Source organism: Cavia porcellus, unplaced genomic scaffold, assembly GCF_034190915.1.
Source record: "Cavia porcellus strain 051 isolate PalLab524CR breed Dunkin Hartley unplaced genomic scaffold, mCavPor4.1 scaffold_11, whole genome shotgun sequence".
NCBI classification, from domain to species: Eukaryota; Metazoa; Chordata; class Mammalia; order Rodentia; family Caviidae; genus Cavia; species Cavia porcellus.
Genome location: NW_026947494.1, coordinates 71,662,303 through 71,685,198, shown reverse-complemented (window position 1 = coordinate 71,685,198; position 22,896 = coordinate 71,662,303). Strand labels below are relative to the sequence as shown.

Sequence of the window (22,896 nt, the reverse complement as noted above, 5' to 3'; positions counted from 1 at the left end):
AATACTTAGATTCTAATGTTTGTCCACTAGTTACAGCATTGGGACTTAGGTCCAGTGACCACTTTTCTGTAGTTCCATTTTCTTCCTCTGTAATATGAAGGTAACAGTAGCTTAAGTCTCAAAGGGAAGAAATGCGATGTGCGGGACACAGCTAGGCCACTAGAACACTGAATAAAGTTATCATTAGACTCCGCTAAGCCTACTTGATTTTACAACACATTCCTACAATTTTGTTTTCAATATAGGAGTCAATTCCAGATAAAGATAACTTTCCTAATTAGAATGATTTAGTCTTCTCTACAATTAAAATAAAACCATACCATGGCTTTTTAGATATGTTCCCTACACATGCTTTTCAAAGATTCATATCCTACTGCACTTTCAAAAGTTAAAAAAATTAAAATAAAAATAGATTTGGAGATTGCTCTACAATAGGAGTTGGCAAATGTTTTGTGGGAAGGACCAGCTTTTAAATATCCTGGGCTCTGAATCTATGCAGTCTCTTTGCAGCTAAGCTTTGCAAAATGAGGTACCAAGATCACACAGAGATAATGGTGCAGACTGCTAGGCAAGTGTATTCCAAGAAAACTTTAATTATGTACATCATGTACTTTTCCCATGCCATAGAATTTATTATACTTTTGAGGGTTTTTTTTTTTTTTTCCTTTTAACTATTTAGTAAAGCAAAATCCATTCTTAGCCTTCAGGCTGTATAAAAACATGGAAAGGGTCATTTTTTGTTCAACAGGGTGTGAACTGCAAACCTCTTAGACAAGAATACATACAGAAAGATACGAATGCATTCAGACAAAGTTTATTAGAAAACTGCATTACAAATTCAGCTCTTAACAGGTTGTTATAAAACAGAATTTTGTCGGGCTTGATCCTTATGTTAGTGAACTCGATTTCCTTGATATGAAAAATAACCTACATGAGATAATTTCATGATAGTACTAAATAGCAATGTTAAAAAAATTTTAATGACAGTTGAGGAACTCAATGGTAGAACACTTGCCTATACATATACAAAGCTCTGGGCTCAATTCCCAGCACTGCGAAAAAATGTTGAGTGAATTTTATGTAACATACGAGAGATTTCTGAGCGAATTAATACTTTGAATAGTGCCAGGGTCTTGCTGTGCAGTTCAGTCTGACCTTGAGCTTACAGCCATCCTTCTGCCTCAGTCTCCCAAGTGCTGGCATTACAGGTGTGTGCATCATGCCTGAGCTGAATACTTTTTAAACAGTTGGAAATGTAAATAGTTTCAATGAATCCTGAATAAAATTTGTGAATTTTGTCAATATGAGTGTTGTAAGTATTCTGAATATTTCAAAATTTAAAACACATACATACAATACTTCTGTTTCTAAAAGGACCAATTTTAAGATTACCAAAAGTTACAATATTTTCTTCATATACATAGTACAAGAAAAAAGGTTAAATATAATTTACATATAAATACACATGGAAATAATAAAAATAGCAAAGCTGATAAGCATACTTTATCAAAGCATTATTATATACAGCATTTAAACACTATCATATAATCTTAATTATTTTTCCTTAAATGCCAATTATTTGGAAATAATGGATATTTAAATAAAGTACAATATCAAGTTAATAAATTCTGTGTCTTTCATAAACCAAAGCTTCTTGTTTTTGTATTTGTTTGTTTTTGATTTTTTGTATCAGGAGTCAAACTCAGGACCTTAAGCTTGCCAGGCAGGCACTGTGTCACTGAGCTATATGCCCAGTTCCATAACCAAAGTTTTTAAATGGTTGTTTTTACCTGGTTTTAATTTTAAAATTTATCATAGAGGAGCTACATTCTTTTTCCAGATGAATATTTGCCATTGACAGAAAAAGTGTATTTTTAGTCTCTGAAAAAACTTCTATTATTATGGACTCAGGAACAAATAAAACAGCTGAAGCCTAATGTAACAATTTCCAGCCAAAATAAATTTAAAAATAAAGGGAAAACATATCAAGACTACCTTTAGTATTTCCTGTACACAAAGAGCATCATTTTAAAGGCCATGACTGCCACATATTGGGAAATTTAAAAAATTTTTTTCTAATAAAATGCATAGTATCATTCTTCAAAATACCTTTGGTAATCTATACTGACACCTGAAGAAACTCATTTAGTGAAAAATAATGTTTTTTTCACTAAAACGTGAATTTGTACTTTCCGTAACTATTGAGTGATTTTGATAAAAAATAAATTTTCTCAGGAAAAATCTGCCAATTGGAGTATCTTCATTTTGATTAAATTTTTTTTCTCCCAAAATAATGAATTTCAATCCATGGGTATAAGAACCCATGCAAGTAAGAACAAAGTATTACACTCCTAGGAATGAGTGTTTTCACTAGCACAGCCTCAGACAGCATCTGGAAGCTTTAATAAAATGTTAGATGCACAAGCAAATATCAGGGAACAGAACTGAACACGCTCGACTCCTTCCTCACCCCTTAACACGCTTGCTCAGAGGCTCTGCATGCCGCGGTGCCTGCAGTCACGTAACTTCACCTACGGCCCCTTTCTAACCACACGTTGAAACATATTTGAATTTATATTTAAACTCAATGTCATGTAACGGTGGCAAAATGCCCAAGCCTGCCCGAGACTGGTCCAAAGGGGGACACTTAACGTGGCTTTCCACAAGCTCCAGTTCAAAATACAAAAGCATCAGGATCAAAAATTGCTTGATTTCTTGGACAGCAAATAACCTTCCAGGACATATGGTAGCTCCTGACCCGAAAGGCATGTAGTAGTACTTTAACTTGATTCCATTACTGTAGAAGGTGGTCTTTGTCTTCCTGTTTTCATCTAGATACCGATCATATTTAAAAGTCTGCAGTAAAAATACACAGGAAACAAAGCTATGAGCTACATTGCAAGGAATTTATCTTGCTTGACCTGGGAGCCACAAGAGTAATTTTCTGTTTTAATGCTCTCCATTAGCAATAAAGCTAAGACCCTACACTGAAAGTGAGAATAACAACAGACAGGAGCTTAAGGAGAACTAGTGGACCCAGAAAGGTTTCAGACGCCCTTGTCTCTGCCTGACAGTGAGTTCCTCCGTCAAGAGAACCACCAAGAACAGTGCCACTCACTGAAAGTCAGTATACAAAACTCCAATTTCATGGATTTGATAGCAGGTGCTTTTTTAAGCAAAAAGTAAAGAATGCAAGTTTATTTGATGACTGCAAATATAATATAGTGGAAACAATGGGATGACAAATATTAGAACTAAAAATTAAAAATTTGTATCACTATCCAAATTTTCCTAGTCATTTGAATATTTGACATAATTAACGGGAAAACTTCTGTGGCCCCAATGGTCAAATCAATTCTACAACTGTAAATTCCCTTCTTATTCAGACCTGAGTTGATATCACCTGGATACTACACTTTTTGATCTGAAGTCACTTACCAGAGGATCTGGGTAGATTTCTGGATCTAAATGCATTAACTGTGGATAAAGAGCTATGATGTCATCTTTGCGGATATTGTAAGAACCATCCTCAAGGTGCAAAGTGAAATCCTCCTTAGCTGTCCGGATGTTCAGGGAGGCACTGGAAAGCCTCAGGGCCTCTTTGATGATACTGTCTAAATATTTTAAAGGAAGGAGAAAAAGAAGAAAAAAGAGAAGGAGTTCAAAAAAAGATCAAAAGGAGATGAAAACAATTTAAATACTTCAAGGTCACATAATAAAATGTCTGAAATACTTCTGTCAGCTTATAACGAAGATTAACAGAAAATAAGAAGCTGGCCAGATATAAACTGTTTTCCTGTTAGCATTATACTGTTCTGAATGATTCAGCTGTGTCTGTGTATACATTTGCTCATCTGAGTTAGTAATAACTGATAAAGATATAATCTTGTATGTCAATAGAAACTACACTTCCATCATTTTATTTGAAAACTTCTTTTATTTATTTATTTGTTTTTTGAGACAGGGTCTCACTATGTAGCCCAGGCTGATCTTGAACTCAGGATGTAGCCCAGGCTGGCCTCAACTCACAGTGATCCTCCTGTCACAGCCTCCTGAGTGCTGGGATTGCAGGTGTGTATCACTATGCCTGGAAATGACCTTATTTCTATATAATATTTAACAACTGGTAAAATTGGAAAAATCTGGTACTCATTTGTATGTAAGTCATCCAGTATTTAACAGTTTTGAGATCTAATACGCTGATATCACTTTTATGCAGAAATGATTTCCAGGATGTTTCACACTAACAAGCACTTATTTTTAGCTGTACAATATCCAGTGCTATATGGATGATGGGTAAAGGCATAAAGAGACAAAAAATAGTGAAACAAAACATCAACAAGAAACAAAAACACCTGGAGAAACACTTCTCATGAGAAGTCCAGCCTGGCTTGACAGCCTCTATTCTTCATCTGTCATTTTTTTAGGTGTTCATGATTCAGTAGGGTTCAAGATTGCAAGTCAGCATTCCATTTGCAAATAAGGAAAGTCCCCAAAGCGAAGTAACATATCTGAAGCCTCCCGGGTACCACTACAACCCAAGCTTCTTGGGAAATTCCCATCCCTTCCAGTAAGGTAAGTCTGTCCCTAAAAGCAAGGGTTGGGTTCTTCAGACAAATTTTATTTTTTTAAAAAAAGATTTTTACTATAAACATATAGTATGTTTGTATTTCTATAAAATATAGAAAAGCAGAAAAATCAGACAATCTTCAATCCCACCACCCAACCTATGCAGCCAACTCTACGGCATGACCGTAAACTCTGTGCTGCTTTTCACTAATTGGCAATCAGTGGTAAGGGAGATGGCGCCCAGTGCGGTGGCTGCCAGCAGAGAACCAAGAGTCCCACACTGACCCTGCCACGGGTTCCCTGTCCCTCCAGGCAGCCTAACCTCGGGGTACCTGTTTCCCTGCATGGTACACAGAGATAGTAGTGATCCTCGGTCACAGGACCTCTGTGAGGATGGCAGGCGCCAAACCACACGAAATACTTAGCGTAATTCCTTGAAATCAGTAAGCTCCTACTGTAGAGGGGCTGCTAACAGGACATGGCAGTGAGATGCGGACGGGCAGCCCACCTAGAACCGGCAAGTCATTCAGCTGCATCTGACTGAGATGCACGGGTTTGCCTTCGAAGCTGAGCTGTTGACCTGCCTTCTCCAGGGCTTTCTGCACTTCTTCAGACGCTGCTTCCATTGCTTCAGGGCTCCTGGAGAAAGTGAAGAGGAAGGAAAGATTCAAACCAAATACTCTTTCCGTACTGAGAGGCCTGCAAACCAAGAGGCGTTTTCTCTTCCTTTAACACTGTGGTCAAAGCAAGCAGGGAGGTTGAGAGAGGGGGACTCTCACCCCTTGGTCTCTATTTGGAATTGTGTTTTCTCCTCAGTTTTGGCAAGAATTGTCTTAAAGGCCTTTGCTAACTAAAACTTTGGTCATACACCTATTAATCAAAAACTCTAAATAAGCATTAGTCAAATGAGTAACAAAATTAGAAAGCAAACCATATCTACGAAAATAATTACAGAGTATCCAAGTAGACATATAAATTTAGTCTTAAAATTCCTACTTTGAGTCATACTTTGATTTTCATTTATACTTTTGAATTGTGAAATAAAAGCTACTTCTTTCAGGGCATGGAAGCTGGTGGAAGCTTCGGGGCCACAGTCAGAATCCATATTACATAGGTCCAGCAAATTGAGTCCCAGAAATGTTTGGAAAGTATTTGTGTGGCTGCCATAAAATACGCCACGTGTACACTATGACATTAAATCGATGTTGACTAGAATTGAGGGAAAAGACAAACCATGAATGCACATGAACTAGGCATGGTCGCTGCACTGACTTTAAGTCAGTGGCCACTCGAGAAGATTTTCATGACTGTTTATGGACTTAAATTGGGTTTGTGAGGAACTGTGTGGGTTGAGAGCAAGGCCTCGTGGCCAGCTGGCCTGCGCTGCCCTGTCCACCCTCCGCGGCTCCTGGAACAGCCTCTACCTGGGCCTGCCTCTCTGTGCAGGGCTGCTTTGTTTTCCAAAGACCGGGCACTCGTGTTTGGTTCCCATCCATGGCACGGAGACCCAGCAGCCTCTCCCTGCAGCTCTGCCCCCAACTGTGCTCCCCACCCGGAGAAAGGCACCCCGACCGCCCGCGCGCACCTGATCATCTGGAACAAGCTCCAGAACGTGGCAGGGATGGTGTTGGCCTGCGAGGCCCAGAGCAGGGCGAGGTGCGTCCTGGCCTTCTCGGCGTCGTCGAAGGTGGACAGCGTGTCATTGAGGTGCATGCGCAGGCTGATCAGCTCGGACACGCGCGCCCGCGCCCGCAGCCGCTCGTGGCCCAGGCCCTCGGCCAGCTTCTCCCGTGCCCGGTGCGCCGTCTTGAAGGCGCGGATGGGCAGCCCGGCCACCAGCGCCGGGAAGACCCTGTCGAACTCCTTGAAGTGGTCCAGGCTGCTCCGGATGAGGCCCCTCTGGACGTCCTGCCTGGCCAGGTCTCTGCCGAAAAGAGTGAGGTAGCCGGCTTCGAACATGACGCGGTAGCAGAAGGCGTACATGCCCTCGGTCACCCAGGCTGCGGTCAGCGGGCCCGCGCCCTGCGGCCGCAGGGTGACCTGCAGGTTCTCCATCATGGCCTGGGTGAGGGCGGCCAGCGCGTCGCCCTGCAGCGTCTTGGAGAAAGTGCTCTGGATGTTCTCGGTGGTGTTTCCGTCGCTGGGGTCAATGCTCCGGTGCCCGAATGCCTAGCAGCGTGCAAAACCCAGGGAGAAGCGGGAGAGAGCGGAGAAGGGAGGGGAGCAGGTCAGGCCTCTGCGGACCGCACCGCTGCGCAAAGACATGCCCGCGTGAGCGCCTCCTTACAGCCGGATCAAACCCTCACCCTTCTGTGCCACACCCTCGCACCATCCCAGTCACTTGTTTCTTATGCTCCTTGTACTTATTTGCACACTCATTTGGTACTAATCAGTAAAAATTTTAATCATTAGTTGTGTCGTATATTCTTTAGAGATGCAGTTGAACCAGACTTTAAGCCATTTGGTGGCAAAGACTATGTCTAATAATTCTTTGAAGAAACTTAGTAAGAATTGGTTTCTCTATATCAGAGCAGATTTCTTAACAAAATGGCCTGAGAGTGGTAAAAATGACTAGAATTTAAAATTTTCCAGCCCATGCCCTCTGCACACCGTGTAGCAATTGCTGATGTGATGGGTTTGTACCTGACCTTTTGATACAGTTCCATCTGGCTCAGTAGAGCGTTTATTTTTTATTTTGCACTCATTAACTAGTCAACAAATGACAAATCTATGACTATGATGAACTTTTTTACACTACTAAAATGCCTTGTCTAATTTGACTTACTATGTTTTATGACTCTCCACAACAGGGTAACTCAATAACTGTCCTACAATAAAGGAATCTGAAAATTACTAAATGCACTTACATTTTTTAAAAACTAGGAAATCAACAGAATTCTGTATAAATGCAAAAGGAATTACCTTCGCAGAAGTTGTGTAGTGAAATTTTTTCCAGTCAAAATATTTACCATGGCACAACACTTTATGGTATGACAGGGAATTTGTAATGAAGTGGACATATTTTCCCATTAATTTGCAGGTAAAAACATGACCATGCTTCCTTTGGTTTGCTCTGAGGAACTCCAGAGGGTTGGCCCCAAATTTCAGAGCACAACCCAAGTATGGAATCAACCCATTCTCCAAAGGTGGCTCGCCTATTTTCCTGTGAGACATGAACATATGATACATATGAAAAAATACATATCAGTGGCTCTTTTATACCAGGCTTTAAAGTTCTATGCTGATTAAAAACTTCAAAATTGTAGTTCACAGATACTTCTTTTGTTCATGGGGCCATGCTATCTTACTAAATAGTAGGTTTCATTAACCCAGCAACATGATACATTGGAGAAAATTATTATTTAATTCATCCATCTGTCCATCCAAGCATTCACCAAGCACTTATTGAATGTCTACTGTGTGCTAACCATTTTTCCCAGTGACAGGAATAAACGGATCAATATTTACCACTGGTAATGTCAGCACCAAATAAGGAAACTATCTTTATTTGTTTTGTTAGATTTAATAAATGGTAGCACTTTTAATTTCTAGATAACAATTTTTGTCATTGAGGAGTATAAATATAGAAAACCAAATTTTTTATTTAATAATGAAGTTAAAAGGACACATATAAATGAGCTAAAAGAAAATTTAAAGAATTTTCCTTACCTTCTTCTCACTCCAAAAATGATCCATAAACAGCAGCATACTGCTAGCGCAATCCCCCAGACCACATATATAGGCATGGTCATCTTCTTTCAGATCTTGTGCAAAACTGCAGAGGAGGAGAGGTTCTGATGAGCCAGGGAAAGATGCACTTGAGCAAAGACTCCAGTGAGACTCTTTATATATGTGGAGCCCTGATCCAGCAACTTGAACTTTAGTAACTAAGGCAACTAATCATTTGTTCAACCAATTAGAAAAAAAAAAAAAAGAGAAGTAGTTTAACTGTCCTTGAACTAAGTCCCTACTATCAGAAGAGGTTCCAAAACAATCAGAGACTTGCAATACTTGATAAGCTGAAGGTCTTCTCAAACATATGTTGACTTAACATTCAGACCTGGGAACAACGGATAATTTTAAGGTGGGGTATGTCTATAAAAAGAACAAATAAACTGGTCCAAGATAAACATAGCTAAGATTTAAAATATAATTTAAATAAAAGAAAGCATTTGCTCATCAAACCAACAATCTTATCTTGTTGCCTCGAAAGAATTAATTTCCATAATTTATCATAAAGAGTACAATAAAGTTGAAAAAATGGTGAAATATTTCTTGTTTCATGTTTTATTACATTTGCAAAATCATAGATTCTTTTTTTTTTTTTACTGTTTTTTGGGTTTGTCTTTTTTTTAACTTTTTATTGGTACTGGGGATCGAACCCACAACGGCCTGCTTGCAAGGCAGGTGCTTATGCTGCTGAGCTAAATCCCCAGCCTCAAAATCATAGATTCTTTACACAGATGGTAAGATGTTACCTAAAATCAGTAAGAAAGTATTCCATAGGAATGCATCTTCTAGCTTCTAGCTAAGGCACAATTGTTTGAAGCATCCAAACTTTATGAATCATATTTGTAATTAGAATATATTTATTAATTTTTCTAGTCGTTAAAGTGGTATATTTTATTTCAAATAATATAAGACTAAAAGAACCAAATGTTGGTAGAAAGTGAGTATCAATTTGCAATTTACATTGTATACTATTCCCACTCAGGGATAACAATGGTAAACTTCCTGGCATACATCCTTCCAAACGTTATTTAGCATCATTTTTGTTTTATTTTTTGCTGTGCTCATGGTTGAAGCAGAGTTTCACGTGCATACTTGGCAAATGCTCCACCACTGAGTTGTGGCTGCTATAGTCCTAGCCACAAACTTCATATACATATTAGTTGAGCATTTGTTAAGTTCCAAGAACTCTTCCAAGATATCCTAGTTCTAGGAATTAAGATAGCCTTCTACTGTCACAGAGATGAGTCCAGGAAGGAGACAGATAATAAAGTATGGGTAAAGAATAAAATAAAACAGGAGGAACAGAGCTCCTGTTGGAAGAGGGAACTTTGGTGATCAGAGAGGTGATATCTGAGATCTAAATAACAAGAAAGGATCGCCCATGTGAGCAGGGAGAGGATCAATACATACAAAGTTCCTGGTCTTGATGAACTTGGTGGGCTAAAGCTCAGTGGCACAAGCGCTTGCCCGCCAAGCGCGAGGTATGAATTCAATCCCCAGGACCAAAAAGCCATAAAATACCAAAACAAACAAACAAAGGATGAACGTGGTTTGTCTAAGAGCCAGAAGGAAAGTAGTACAGACTGGAACAGAATGAGGAAAGTTGAACTGTGCCAAAAAGATAGGCAAGAGCTAGTTCATATAGGGATGGTTGGAAGAGAGGAGAGAGGTTTCAGCGTGCAACAGGTCAGAACAGTGTTTTAGACATTTGAAGTGTGCATGGTCTACTAAGAAAACAAGACATCATAATAGCTAGTGCTGATTTAGTATTATCTTGCTTTGAAGTCTCATCAAGCTTTTATTCTTCTGTCTCTATCGGTCTTAACAGGTTGTATCTTACTGGATTTTATTATATGTGATAATATCAGCAAAAACTTTTATAGACAAGGAGATTATACAGAAACCATTGTTCATTTTCTGATAGTTGGTTCTAAATACCCTGTAATACTGTTATTCTCTTGAATGGTTTTACATTGTCTTGATATGTTTGGTGCTACAGTATACGAAGTTATACTCAAAGATTTCAGGAAAGAGACATTATGGTAACTACTCTTATGTCGGGATGTCTTGTGGTGAAACACTATTTTGCTTAAATGGTTATGCTTTGACCTACGCTGTTTTGTTGTTATGCCCTCTTTTATCTCAGTCTCCCTTTTTTTAATTATCTACTTTTTAATTCTTTTCTTTTTAATTAAGGGAAAAAAATTTTAAAATAGCAGGATACATTATAGTAACCCACTTTGATTTCCTGTATTGCCCTCACCATCTTGCTTTGACCGATTTTCCTTTATTCTGCTTTGCTTGATAGTACCAAGTTCGAAAGTATAGGAAACAACTGTGAAGACAATAAGATTCATTATGACGCCCATTCTGGTTGACTATTATCTTCTTTTAAAGCCCTGTAATGTCTCCAATGTTTTGGTTTTATTCTTTACTGTTTTGTTCAATTTTATTATAACTGATGATATAGGCAATTCTTTTTAAGATAGCAAGGGACAGTATGGTAACCATTGTTGATCACCTAGTGTTTTGTTTTTACATTATCTATTATGTTCATCCTTTTGATTTGACTGACTCTGTTCTGTTATGCCACATTTGGTTTTACTCTCTTCAAAAAAAACTAATAAGAACTGTGGGAGTAATAAAACCCAAAATGTGTAATTGTCATTGTACAAAAGAGAGGAAAAGAAAGTGCTCTAAAGAATATAACCGCATAAATATTTAAGTGTATAAGATAGATAACCATATTACTGAGTTTTGTTGGATCATTGAGCAAAACTGTTTCCAGTCTCACTGTTTGACAGTCCACTTTATGTGCTTTAATTTTGTAACTTGAACAACTATTTCTAAGATAACAATATGTAATCTATTAACTAGTGATTTCCTATTATTTTTTCTGAAATTCTGTATAACTTGTACCCTATTTCTGTTTTTTCTTTCTTTTTCACCTTAATAAAAAAAAAAAAGAATCCCAGAGCCAGTTTCAAATTGGCAATTCTATGTAGGAGTCGGAAGCACTGGATACAAATCTCAAGTCATCAGCATTCGGATGGCAGTTAAAGCCAAGAGACCAGATCCCATGTAAACACCTACCGAGAAATAAGGCCAAAAAACTAGACTCCAACGCCAGTCCAGGGGCAGTCATAAGAGTTAGTCATGAGGAGCAATGGGCAGGGAAGAACAGGGTAAACACCCAGAGAAGACCACATCACAGAAAAGAAAGAGGAGGATATGTTTGAAGACAATGAGTGAGGAACTGTCTCACTTGCTACTCTGAGGCCAAGTAAGACGACCAAGAGTGAACACTGGAACTGACAGTGTGGAGATAGCTATTGACTCTCATATAAATCAGGATAAAATTAAATACTGTCATTATTAATGTGCCCTTAGAATGCCACTGAATAAATGTACTATCATATATTTAACTGACTCGCTGTTGATGGGCATTTAGGTTATAGTATTTCTAGTTTTGGCTATAGTCGCTATAGGCCTGCTTACAATATTTTGCTTCCTTAAATAGAGACCACAGATCTTCCATTGCATGATTTATGACCATAATCAACAGTGCTAATCACTGTATGGAAGCATACAGATTTTTCTCAGAATCTATTTAGGTTTATTTGTACACATCTAATATGCAGTATTTCAACAGTTTTCTTATGAATATCTTTTTTGTGTGACTCGTAAGGAACTGAAACTCTGTGTCCAGTTGCTGCGCAGGGTCACAGCCGGAAAACATGCCAGTGTAAAACAGTATGCAAGTAATTAATCCTCTATGTCATCTCCCGGTCAAATGAAACGGAAGAGCACAGGGAACTCTCGATACGGTTTTTGCTGCTGCCTGTGGACCTATAATGATGTCACAGAAAAAGACAGGGGTGGTGGTGCCCACCTGTGCCCTCAGCATTCAGGAGACCGAGGCAGGAGGATCACTGTGAGTTCAGGACCAGGCTGGGCTACACAGTGAGTTCAAGACCAGCCTCAACTACATAGAGACATCTTGTCCCACAGGAGAGACACACAGACAGACATGGAGACATAGAGACAGACAAATTTTGACTGCTGATATTTTTATTTTTTCTTGTTACATATGGTAGATGTCTTTCCTTCTGAGGATGTCACTAATGCTTACAAATGGCACTACCGCAGCCACACAAAAAAATGCTGTTTCTAATCCAGGGCATAGGAATTCAGATGCTTGCCACAGTTATCAAAACTATTAATAAACTGCAAGGAATCCCTGAATGATGTACTCATGGGTAGAGCACACAGAGCTTTGCATACGGCGCGTGTTGTTGTTGTTGCCGTCTTTTTGAGACGGGGTCTCACTGTGCAGTCCAGGGTGGCCTCACACTCGCAGCGATCCTCCTGCCTCAGCCTCCTGAGTGTCAGAGTTACAAGTGTGCACTCCACACCCGGCTCAGGGTTTGCGAGGGATTTTAGACCCCTTCCTGTGGTTTCAGCCCAGTGTGTGGTGCAGTGGGTAATGAATAAATGCTACCTCAGTGGCCAACTCTGCCTCAACCTTCTTCCCTGTTATCGGTCTCTGCAGGTTTTTATTTCTTCTCCAGTCAGTTTCACAGGCTTTATCTTTTGAAATGTACCCATTTATCTTGCACATAACAGATATTAGCATTCCTTATAACCCTTTTTATCTGTTAGTATCCTCTCTTTCATTCCTGAGTTTCATAATTTGATCTCTCCTACCTCTGGGTTTTCTTATAGATGTGTAGGTTTTTTTAGCTTTTCCCAGGAACCAACATTTTGGATTTGTTGATTTTCTCTATCTTTTTTTTTACTTAGATTTTATTCTCTCTTGAGGCCCTTTTGTATCTGTAAAAGCTCTCAACTCAAACGTTCCTAAGTCAGTGACTTACTGCGAATTTTGTATTGCATTTCAAGGCGGCTAATTCTCTATTAGATTTCTGTCTAACTGTTTACCCATTATTAAAGTGAAGTATTGAAGTCTCCAACTATTGTTGAATTGTCTACTCCCTTAAATTCACTCCATTTTGCATAATTTATTGTGTGATTTTGTGATTAGGCGCAGATGTTCTTATAATTTTTATGCTTTCTTATTGTATTTACCCCATTGGTCAATATAAAATATCTTTTCTGTCTAGTAAAATTTTTATTTTACATTAGTTTGCCTTTTCCCCTAGTATGTGAATTTCTTGAAAGTATCAAAAACGTTACAACCATATTACAAAGCAGAAGTTGATAGAACAGCAATTTTTTTATTTTTTTGGAGTTCATCCATTTCTTTCTTGTTTGTTGGTTTTTTTCCTAATACACAAATATAAGTTGGTAGAAGTTAGGTTCCTTGTCTTTTTTAAAGAGGTTAGTGCATATAGTGCCCTCTAGTGGACAACGGTGTACATCCCAACTTCTCTACGGCAGTCCCTACTTAGAGGAGGGCAGGGTCGGAGACTATCATGGCTGCCTAAAACCACAAATATATCTATATATACCATGGGTTTTCTAATACATATAAATCTGTAATTGCCTGAGTTTTTCTCATCACTGAGACTAATTACCCGGTACTCAAAGGAGGGAAGGTGTATTTCGCTCACAGTTGATAGAGGTTTCAGACCACAGTCAATTGGCACCAAGGCAGGGTGGGATGGAAAGGGCACAACAAAAGATAAAAAAAACCCATGGCAAACCAGGGAAGGCAGAAGCAGCAAGCAAATGACAAGCAACTCCCTTTCTGTCCTTCACATTTTATACAGGCTACCTGTCTTAGGGTAGGAATCACTCACCCCCAAGGCGGGGAGCCCCGAATCCTACCCAGAGCTATGCCAAAGCAGTCAGCAGGCTAATTTAGTTAGGCACACACACTTGAGCCCAGCATGACACCACAGTCTAAATCAGCACCTCTGAAAAGCCCCACCTAGGACCACATGAGGCTCTGGGGGACATTTAGCAGCAAGCCATAGTATGATGAAGTTTAATTTGCATATTAGGTATGTGCAGAGGTTAACAATTTAGCCAACAGTGAAATAGAAAAAGCTAGGCAATATAGTGTAATAAAGGCTACACTGATGTGGACTTTTTCTGTTCCTCAAAATATCTTACTATGGTGTATGCACTCTTCTTGTGATTATGTAAGATAACGCAATGTCTGTGTGGTAATGTAGACATTGTGACATTGCACTGAGCTTGATTTGACTACTTTCTGCAGTAATTCTTATATTTTTTGAGTCCAAATCTACTCTTGAATCTGTGTGATCACCTCTGACTTGACTAAATGGCCTACCATCCCTTGTTCTGGGGGATCCCTTGCTGAAATATTCAAAAAGCTTCTGTTTTTGGCCCAACACATTAATATGAACTGGAATACATTTTCTGCTGATGATTTTACTCACAAATGTAATGCCTTTTCCATTTTAATGAAGCATTTCCCACATACTTTGCCCAAAACTTTGACAGTTTGAATAAAACTTGAACAAATTCCATTTTTCTTCTTCATAACTTCTTAAGTAGCAGAGGCATCCTTACTGTAGATTTTAGCAACTTCGGCATATAATTTTTTTCTTTCTTTATTGAGCATTTCAATACTTAAGTATTTCATAGCTTTTCTTTGATATACTCAAATTGCCAACATTGCTACTCTTACATTTTGGGGTTATTAAGTGACATAAGGATTATTTAAATGGTGATATCTTGACCACTGATCTGATAACAGATATGCCTACTAATTGATTGCAGTAATGGGTGGGTACCATATAGGAGGTAGATACACTACACAGAAGTATGATTCTCACTTCGGGTGGGACAGAGTGAGACGGCACAAACTTTCATTATGGCATTCAGAAAGGCAAACAATGTAAAATTTAGGGAATATTTCTTTTTGTAATTTTCCGTGAACTAGCCTTAGACCATAGATGATAATGTAAATGAAACTAAACACTAAGAGGTGTCTACTACAAACATGAGGATGAAATTAGAAATCTCCGTTAGAATTGTGAGGTGAAACCTCAGAAAGCATACGTCTGCCCATTTCATAAAAGCAGAGCCCCCTCTCCCACGCCGGACTCGGGAGCCCCTAAAAGCTGACCCTGGAAACCTTCCATTTTGCTGCTGCAGTATGAGCCCTTAGTATTTACGAAACAAAACAGATCACCACTGAGACTGTTGTCCCTGAAGGAACTCAAAGCAGGGTTAAAGGCTTAGTACACAAGAGCTTTCCTGTTTTTACTGCATGTGGAGAAATAGAACAGATTCAATGCCTTACACAGCTAGAAACATCTGCATGGCTCCTTCAGAGATTTCCCCTCATCCTTAATGTTTTTCTTTCATTTATTTTGGAATATTCTTGGCCATCATCTCTTCAAGTCTTTTTCCCTCTGACTCTCTTTTCCTTCTGAATTCTGATTTATGTATGTTAGGCAGTCTGTTAAAATCCCATAGCTATTTCTGTGTTTTGGTCTAATTCCTGTGGGTTTATTTTCAGGTACAGTGATTATTTCCTCTCTGTGATTTTCCATCTGGTAGGAAGCTTATTATAAGAACTTTGTCTGTGTCCTCGTGGCTTTTGGTGCCATGGACTGAACGGAGGACTTCGTACACACCGAGCACGTGCTCCACCTCGGAGCCCCACAAAAAGCCTTTGCTCTTGAGCGTTTGTTTCTACCATTTCCACCTCACTGAGTTTCTTTTTCTGTTTTTAGTTTCTGTCTTTCCAGAGAAATATCCCACTGTGAAAGGGGGATTAATAGGCATTGTTCTTATTCTCCGAGATCCTTCCACATACTAATTATGTTAATTTTAAATTTCTTATATGTCAGTTTCAAAATCCAGGTTATCTCTGAGTCTGGATCTGTTAGATGCTTTATTTTTTGAAGAGGAGTTGATCTTTCCTTCATTTATAGAATCCATCTGTGATAAGATTTAAATGATTCAGACTATGACAGCCGGAAAAAACACTCTCAGAGTAAGGCGGATCTGATGGGGATGCTCTAGCACAGTGAAAACGTCTGGGGACTGGCTGTCAGGAGCAGAGCCTGGTCAAATGCATGGTCAGAGCATAAAGGGCCTCTGAAACTCAGGCCCCCGCAAAGCAGCCAAAATCTGGACAAAACAACTATATATGTTTGCATAAAAATTTTAATGTCTCAAATTAAAATACCAAATGCCTCTTGCACAGGGATTCAGACAAGCACCACTGTCGTAGCAGAAATATATACTGTCAGAGAGAACTGTACAGTGTGAACCCCAAAGGCAATAATGTATTCAGTTAATATGAACTCTCGTTACTTTCTGCCCAATTTTTCTGTAAACTTGTAATTGTATGAAAAAAATGAAATCTATTAATTAAAAGAAAAGAACCACTGGTTCTATAGGGCCGGATATATCCCTGCTGTGATGGGGCCACTTGTCTGAATAGGAAGGTAGCCGTCATATGGGCTCTCAAAAACGGTGGGAAGCAAAGAGCCTTGTTTATATGCATTGCCCAAACTCTTCCCACAAAATCCTAGTATAATAACGCTGGATACCGCTAAGCCTGAAGACAGAGTGTCACACAGGTAACTGGAGCCGCTCCAGAGGGGCATGATAATGCATATCCTGAGAATCTGAACAGAAAATCCCCCTGGCTGTGGTATTTTGTTGGGGATCGACCAGAACTGGCCAACTATTGTTTCCAATCTTGGTGGCCACAGAACTCACTTAGATGAATGTGTGACTGAAGATTGCTGATTGAAGTATAGTGTTTAGAGTTTGATACAAACCGTGACAAGTTTTTGTTAACTCTGCTGAGAAAGTAGACAGAAAGTCACCACTGTGCACCGGCTTCCCTACAAAGGGAAGAGGGCCAAATGGACCAAGAAAGCAGTAAAATAGACACAAAAACTGGGTCAGAGCACATTATCCAAACCAGCTATGCCGTAAACTTTTAAAGTGCCAATCAATTCTTTTTTGGCTTAAGTCAACTATTTGTTTTGTAAATTGAAACCAAAGTGAACTCAACTTTAAAATGACAATTAATTCCTTTTTTGGTTTAAGTCAACTTGAAATATTCCTTAACTTCTTCTTATTCCCTCAAATAAGACACAAACTTCTTAGCTAGTGTAAAAAATATTGATGAGATGCACACATTAAAACACAAAATCAAAATTACAGTCACTACACACACAGATACTACATGGTCAGTTAGTTTTGTTGAATTCTGGACACGCAATTGCAGATGAAAACCGGGCATCCTGAGTGTTTCCAGCCACATCCCCCATACGCTTTTTGTAAGTTGAGTGGACATGGTTCTGAAACCAAGAATCTGGTGAGAATTGTTGAAATGGTCTTCATCCCCCATTACCCAGATCTGTACCATGTATCTTTGCCTATATTGAGCTCTTTGCTTCTTTTTAAAATTTTATTTAGTTTTTAAACAATGACCAATTTACAGAAAAGTAGAATGTACAGTGTAAAGGGTCCGTGTCCTATACACGTGACAGTGAGTTGTTGATCTCACAGTTTATCACCCATAAATACTCAAGCACTGTATTTATTACTTATTTAAAAAGTACATTCTCAACAGGAGCACAAGATAATCCTCAAAATTAGGAGATCAATGTATATCTTGGATTCCATTCAAGTTTTACCAGCTGTCCCTAAAATGGTTCTTGAAACCTCAGAGATTCCATTCAGAATACCATGTTGCATGTGGTTGTGAAATCCCTTTGGTCTCCTTGGTCTGGGGCAGTGCAGGAAAGTATCTCAGTCTTCCCTCAAATATCACGACTTTGGCGTGTTTCAGGATATAGGTAAGGTTCTCTGTAGACTATCCCTTTAGATTTTCCTAAATGTTTCTTTAAATTCATGTTATGCATCTCTGGCAGAAATAACACAGAAATAATGTGGTGTTCTTGGCATTACACCCGGTCAGAGACACAATTCCAATCTGTCCTGATACTTATAGTCACTTTGGTAACTTGATGATGGCTTCTCCCAGTTTCCAATGCGACATTATCCATGCTGAACACACTCATTTCCCCACTAAGAGAAATAATCCAATTTCATCCTGTTACTGCATTCCAGCGTTCCAGGTGTTGTTCTCCCGATAGGTCTAGCAGCTTGTCAACTAAAACATAAATTATTTGCCTAACGTTTCCCCAATTCCATTCAATGTCCTATATTCAGTGGCCAAAAACAATCAAGATATGCAACAGAAACTTGAAATTGGAGAGAGTAATAGCAGTCCACATCTACAGAGATTGTAAATCCTACTGGGTGGGACTTAGAAACTCTTGAGTAGAGTCCTGCCTCTGTTCTCAGAGATTAGTATCCTAGTCCTTGAGCATCTGTGGCCAAAATTTCTTCTCCATGTTTGAAGTGACTATTAGAGGGAAAACCTGCCCTGAGAATTACACCTTTTTAAAAAGTTAGATGCAGGAAATTGTCTTCAGAACTCAGTCAACAGGATTTTGTAAAAATGGTTAAGGATTTCTCTGTCAATGCGATGTCTTCAAGAAACTTGTTGGATTTTAGTCCTTGTTGGGCAGAGCTGTGCATAGTGATAACCATCCAAAGACAATTCTTTTCATTTTGTAATATGTTTAAATTTTCAGTTACTTAGGACTTTTCTTCTCTCCAATAAAGTTATTTTATAAAATGTGTACTTGAGTATTCATACACATATTAAAATGTGTTACTTTATTCTACATGTTTATCTTATGGCAGTTCCTGTCTATTTCTAGAATATTTAACATTTTAAAATCCAAGAATACATATTTGTGAAATTGGTATTTTATTGTACCAATACTGCCTATATATTTTGCCATACATATACTTCTTCACAAAATATATAATATGATTCAGGCTTTACGTACATGTATTTAAGGCTTCAATTTACATTGTGTGCATCTTTCTACAAATTATGTGTCTTTACTCAACATGGGTTGAGAGACTCAGACTGACACTTGCATTCTAGCTTATTTTGATCACAACCTGGTATTTCATTTAATGAACACACAAAATTTATTTATCCATCTCGAGGATGTCATGTCACCTGCAAACTTCAAACCTTTGAAGTTTGCCACTGGAGAGTAAACAGCCAGGAGAATTGATGCTTTTTAGGTTTCACATTTTCAACTTTTCCAGAAAGCCAAATTGTTCTCCAAACTAGTGTTATATAAATGCTCTCCATGCTCCCTGAGCCTCATCAAAACTTTCTATCTTCCAGCTGCATAATATTTGAATCTCATGAATGCCAATGTCGTCTTATTTCAACAGAAGTGAGCATTTCACTGATTACTGATGAAGCTTGCATTTCTTTTCATATATGTCCATCACTGAACTCCCCTTGAACTATTTGTCTTCTTCCTCTCATATTCTGCTGGTTTGCTTGCCTTTTTATGAATTTCAGAAGTTTATGGCATATTTTGCATACATGAATTACCCATCGTCTAATCAGAGACTGAAGCTGACACTGTGTTTATATCACCATATTTTATGTCTAAACATTTTACTTTAACATAGTGAAATGTTTAGGTTTATTTAAAATTACATATCCTTTATATCTTATTTAAATAAATCTATCCTGTCTCAAGGTCATAAAATATGTTTATCTTTTTTGTAATTTTTTGTAGAATAAACATTTTGAGCAGTGAATTTTGTTGAATTACTGTTAAACCTGCATTTCAAATGCTGGGGAAACTGTGCACCCTTAACAAGCACAATGTACTTGATAAAGTGCAAGGAGGGGAATGTCTAGGGACAAAACAAGGTCAAAATAGGATCAGAAAATCCAGGATGATTGTGATGAGCCCCTTTTGATTTGTACAAGATAGAGCACTGTAGCTGAGGCAAAAAAAAAAAAAAAGTCAAGACCCTCAGTGTTCTTGAGAGGGCTTCAATCTGTTAAGAAAAAGGTAGGTGTGTTATCCAGTTTGCCCACTATGAGAAAACAATACCCTCCACTCACAGCTTTAAAAGGGAGCTAATGGTTTCAGGGAATTCGGTCCATGGTTGGCTGCTGCAAAGCAGAAACAGGATGGTGAAGGACTGGTGGAGGAAAGCTGCTTAGCTCCTGGTGGCCAGGAAGCAAGGGGGAGGGACAGACATCAGGGACCAAAGGTATATGCAGTGGCATGCCTCTGTGACCCACCAAGCACACCCACGAGTTGCCTTACTCATATCCTGGGTAGCTGTCCAGCTAATTAGGTTGACAAAATCAAGCTTAACTATTGCCATAGACATGAAAACACTGCTCAGTATTGATTTTGTATCCAGCCACATTACTGAATTTATTTATTGTATCTAAGAGTATTTCAATGGAGTTTAGGGGGTCTTCTATGTAGAGTATCATGTCATCTGCAAACAATGATAATTTAACTTCTTCTTTTCCTATCTTTACCCCTTTTATTTCTCTTTCTTGCCTAATTGCTCTGGCTAGTACTTCCAGTACTATATTAAATAGGAGTGGTGATAAAGGACATCCTTGTCTTGTACCCGATTTTAAAGTAAAGGCTTTCAATTTTTGGCCATTTAGTATGATGCTGGCTGTTGGTTTGTCATAAATGGCCTTTATTATATTGAGGTAAAGACCATTTATTCCAATTTTCTGTAAAGTTCTTATCATGAATAAGTGTTGGACCTTATCGAAGGCTTTTTCTGCATCTATAGAGATGATCATGTGATTCTTATTTTTGGCTTTATTGATATGGTGGATTACATTTATTGATTTGCGTATGTTGAACCATCCTTGCATTCCTGGGATGAATCCCACCTGGTCATGGTGTATAATCTTCTTGATGATTTGCTGGATCCTATTTGCCAATATTTTATTGAGGATTTTTGCATCTGTGTTCATTAGGGAGATCGGTCTATAGTTCTCTTTTATAGTTGGGTCTTTCTCAGGTTTTGGTACTAGAGTAATATTTGCTTCCAGGAATGACTTAGGAAGGATTGCTTCCCTTTCAATTTCATTGAATAGTTTGAGGAGTGTCGGCATTAGGTCTTCTTTATATTTCTTGTAGAATTCTGCAGTGAATCCATCTGGGCCTGGGCTCTTCTTGGTGGGCAAGGACTCAATTTCATTAGCAGAGATTGGGTTATTCAACAGTTTTATATCCTCTTGATCTAGCTTTGGTACTTCATATGCTTCTAAGAATCTGTCTATTTCTTCTGTGTTATCAAACTTTTGAGAGTAGAGGTTTTCGAAATAGGTGTTGATGATCTTCTGTATTTCTATTGGGTCTGTAGTGATTTCTCCTTTTTCATTTCTTATTGCATGAATTTGAGCTTTTTCTTTCCTTTTTTTAATAAGGTTGGCTAGGGGCTTATCGATTTTATTTATTCTTTCAAAGAACCAACTCTTTGATTCGTTGATTCTTTGGATTGTTTTCTTAGTCTCTATTGCATTGATTTCTGCTCTGATTTTTATAATTTCCTCTCTTCTTTTGGCTTTGGGCTTGACTTGCTCTTCTTTTTCTAGCTGTTTGAGGTGTAGCATCAAGTTATTTATTTGTATTCGTTCTGTTTTCCTGATATGGGAACTCAGTGCAATAAATTTTCCTCTCAGAACGGCTTTCATTGCATCCCACAGATTCCGGTAAGTTGTATCTGCATTTTCATTTTCTTTTAGGTATTGTTTAATTTCTTCTTTAATTTCTTCTGTGACCCACTGATTACTCAAGAGTGTGTTATTTAGTTTCCATGATCTTGTTTTGACTGATTAGACTCTGTTCCATTCTATATGATAGTATCAAGTTTGAAGACATAGGCAACTACTTTGAAGACAATAAGATTCACTAAGATACCCATTCTGGTTTGACTATTGTCTTCTTTGGAAGTCCTGTAATGTTTACAATGCCTAAGTTTTATTGGTCTTGTTCTCTACTGTTTTGTCCAACTTTATAATATCTAATAAGATAGACAATTCTTTTTAAGGAAACAAGGGACAACGTTGATAACCATTGTTGATAAACTTGTACTCCGTTCTACACCATGTGCTATGTCTATCCTTGGTATTGACTGACAGCTTTGTTTTGCCATATTTGACTGTATTCTTCCCCCCCCCCCAAAGAAAGTAATAAGCACTAAGGAGTAATAAAATCCAAGATGTGTAAATTTTGTTGTAAAAAAGAGAGGGAAAAAAATAAAAAAAAGAAAAAGAGCTCTAACGGATATAACAGCAAGTGTGTTTGGGGGTGTTAAATAGCTGACTTTATCAATGTTTTTGGAACATTGAACACAGCTGTTTGCAGTCTCCCTGTTTGAATGTCCACCTTGTGTTCTTTGATACTGTGATTTGAGGAACTATTTTCAAGAAAATAGTGTGTAATCTACTAGCAGGTAATTTCTTACTGTTATGGTTTTTTGTTTTGTTTTGTTTTGTTTTGTTTTGTAGTTCTGTATTGCGTGTACCCTTACGCCGCTTTGGTTTGTTTTGTGTTTTTCTCTTTTTCCTCTTAAATAAAAAAAAAAAAAAAAAAGAAAACACTGCTCAGTTGAATATGTAAAAGTATCGCTGTTATATTTTATCCAGGATTTCAGTGATATACAAAGGAGAATTTTTCAGTTTATTTAGCTACTGTGTCACAAGGAATTTACCAATTAAGACTTTCAGATTTTAGTACATCCCCACATTCCTAGATA

At 38.3% G+C, this 22,896-nt stretch overlaps 1 protein-coding gene across 1 annotated transcript in view; it reads right to left on the bottom strand.

Annotated features, from left to right (window-relative positions):
- Window positions 1–792: 792 nt before the first annotated feature.
- Cyp7a1 (cholesterol 7-alpha-hydroxylase) overlaps window positions 793–22,896 on the bottom strand; it is a 38,429-nt gene continuing 16,325 nt past the window's right edge. The window contains exons 2-7 of the mRNA XM_003464415.4: window positions 8,239–8,344; window positions 7,492–7,732; window positions 6,155–6,738; window positions 5,078–5,208; window positions 3,439–3,614; window positions 793–2,856 (exon numbers count right to left, since the gene is read on the bottom strand). Coding sequence (XP_003464463.3) covers window positions 2,545–2,856; window positions 3,439–3,614; window positions 5,078–5,208; window positions 6,155–6,738; window positions 7,492–7,732; window positions 8,239–8,321 — 1,527 coding nt within the window. The 5' untranslated portion in view covers window positions 8,322–8,344 and the 3' untranslated portion in view covers window positions 793–2,544. The remainder of the gene's footprint in view (window positions 2,857–3,438; window positions 3,615–5,077; window positions 5,209–6,154; window positions 6,739–7,491; window positions 7,733–8,238; window positions 8,345–22,896) is intronic.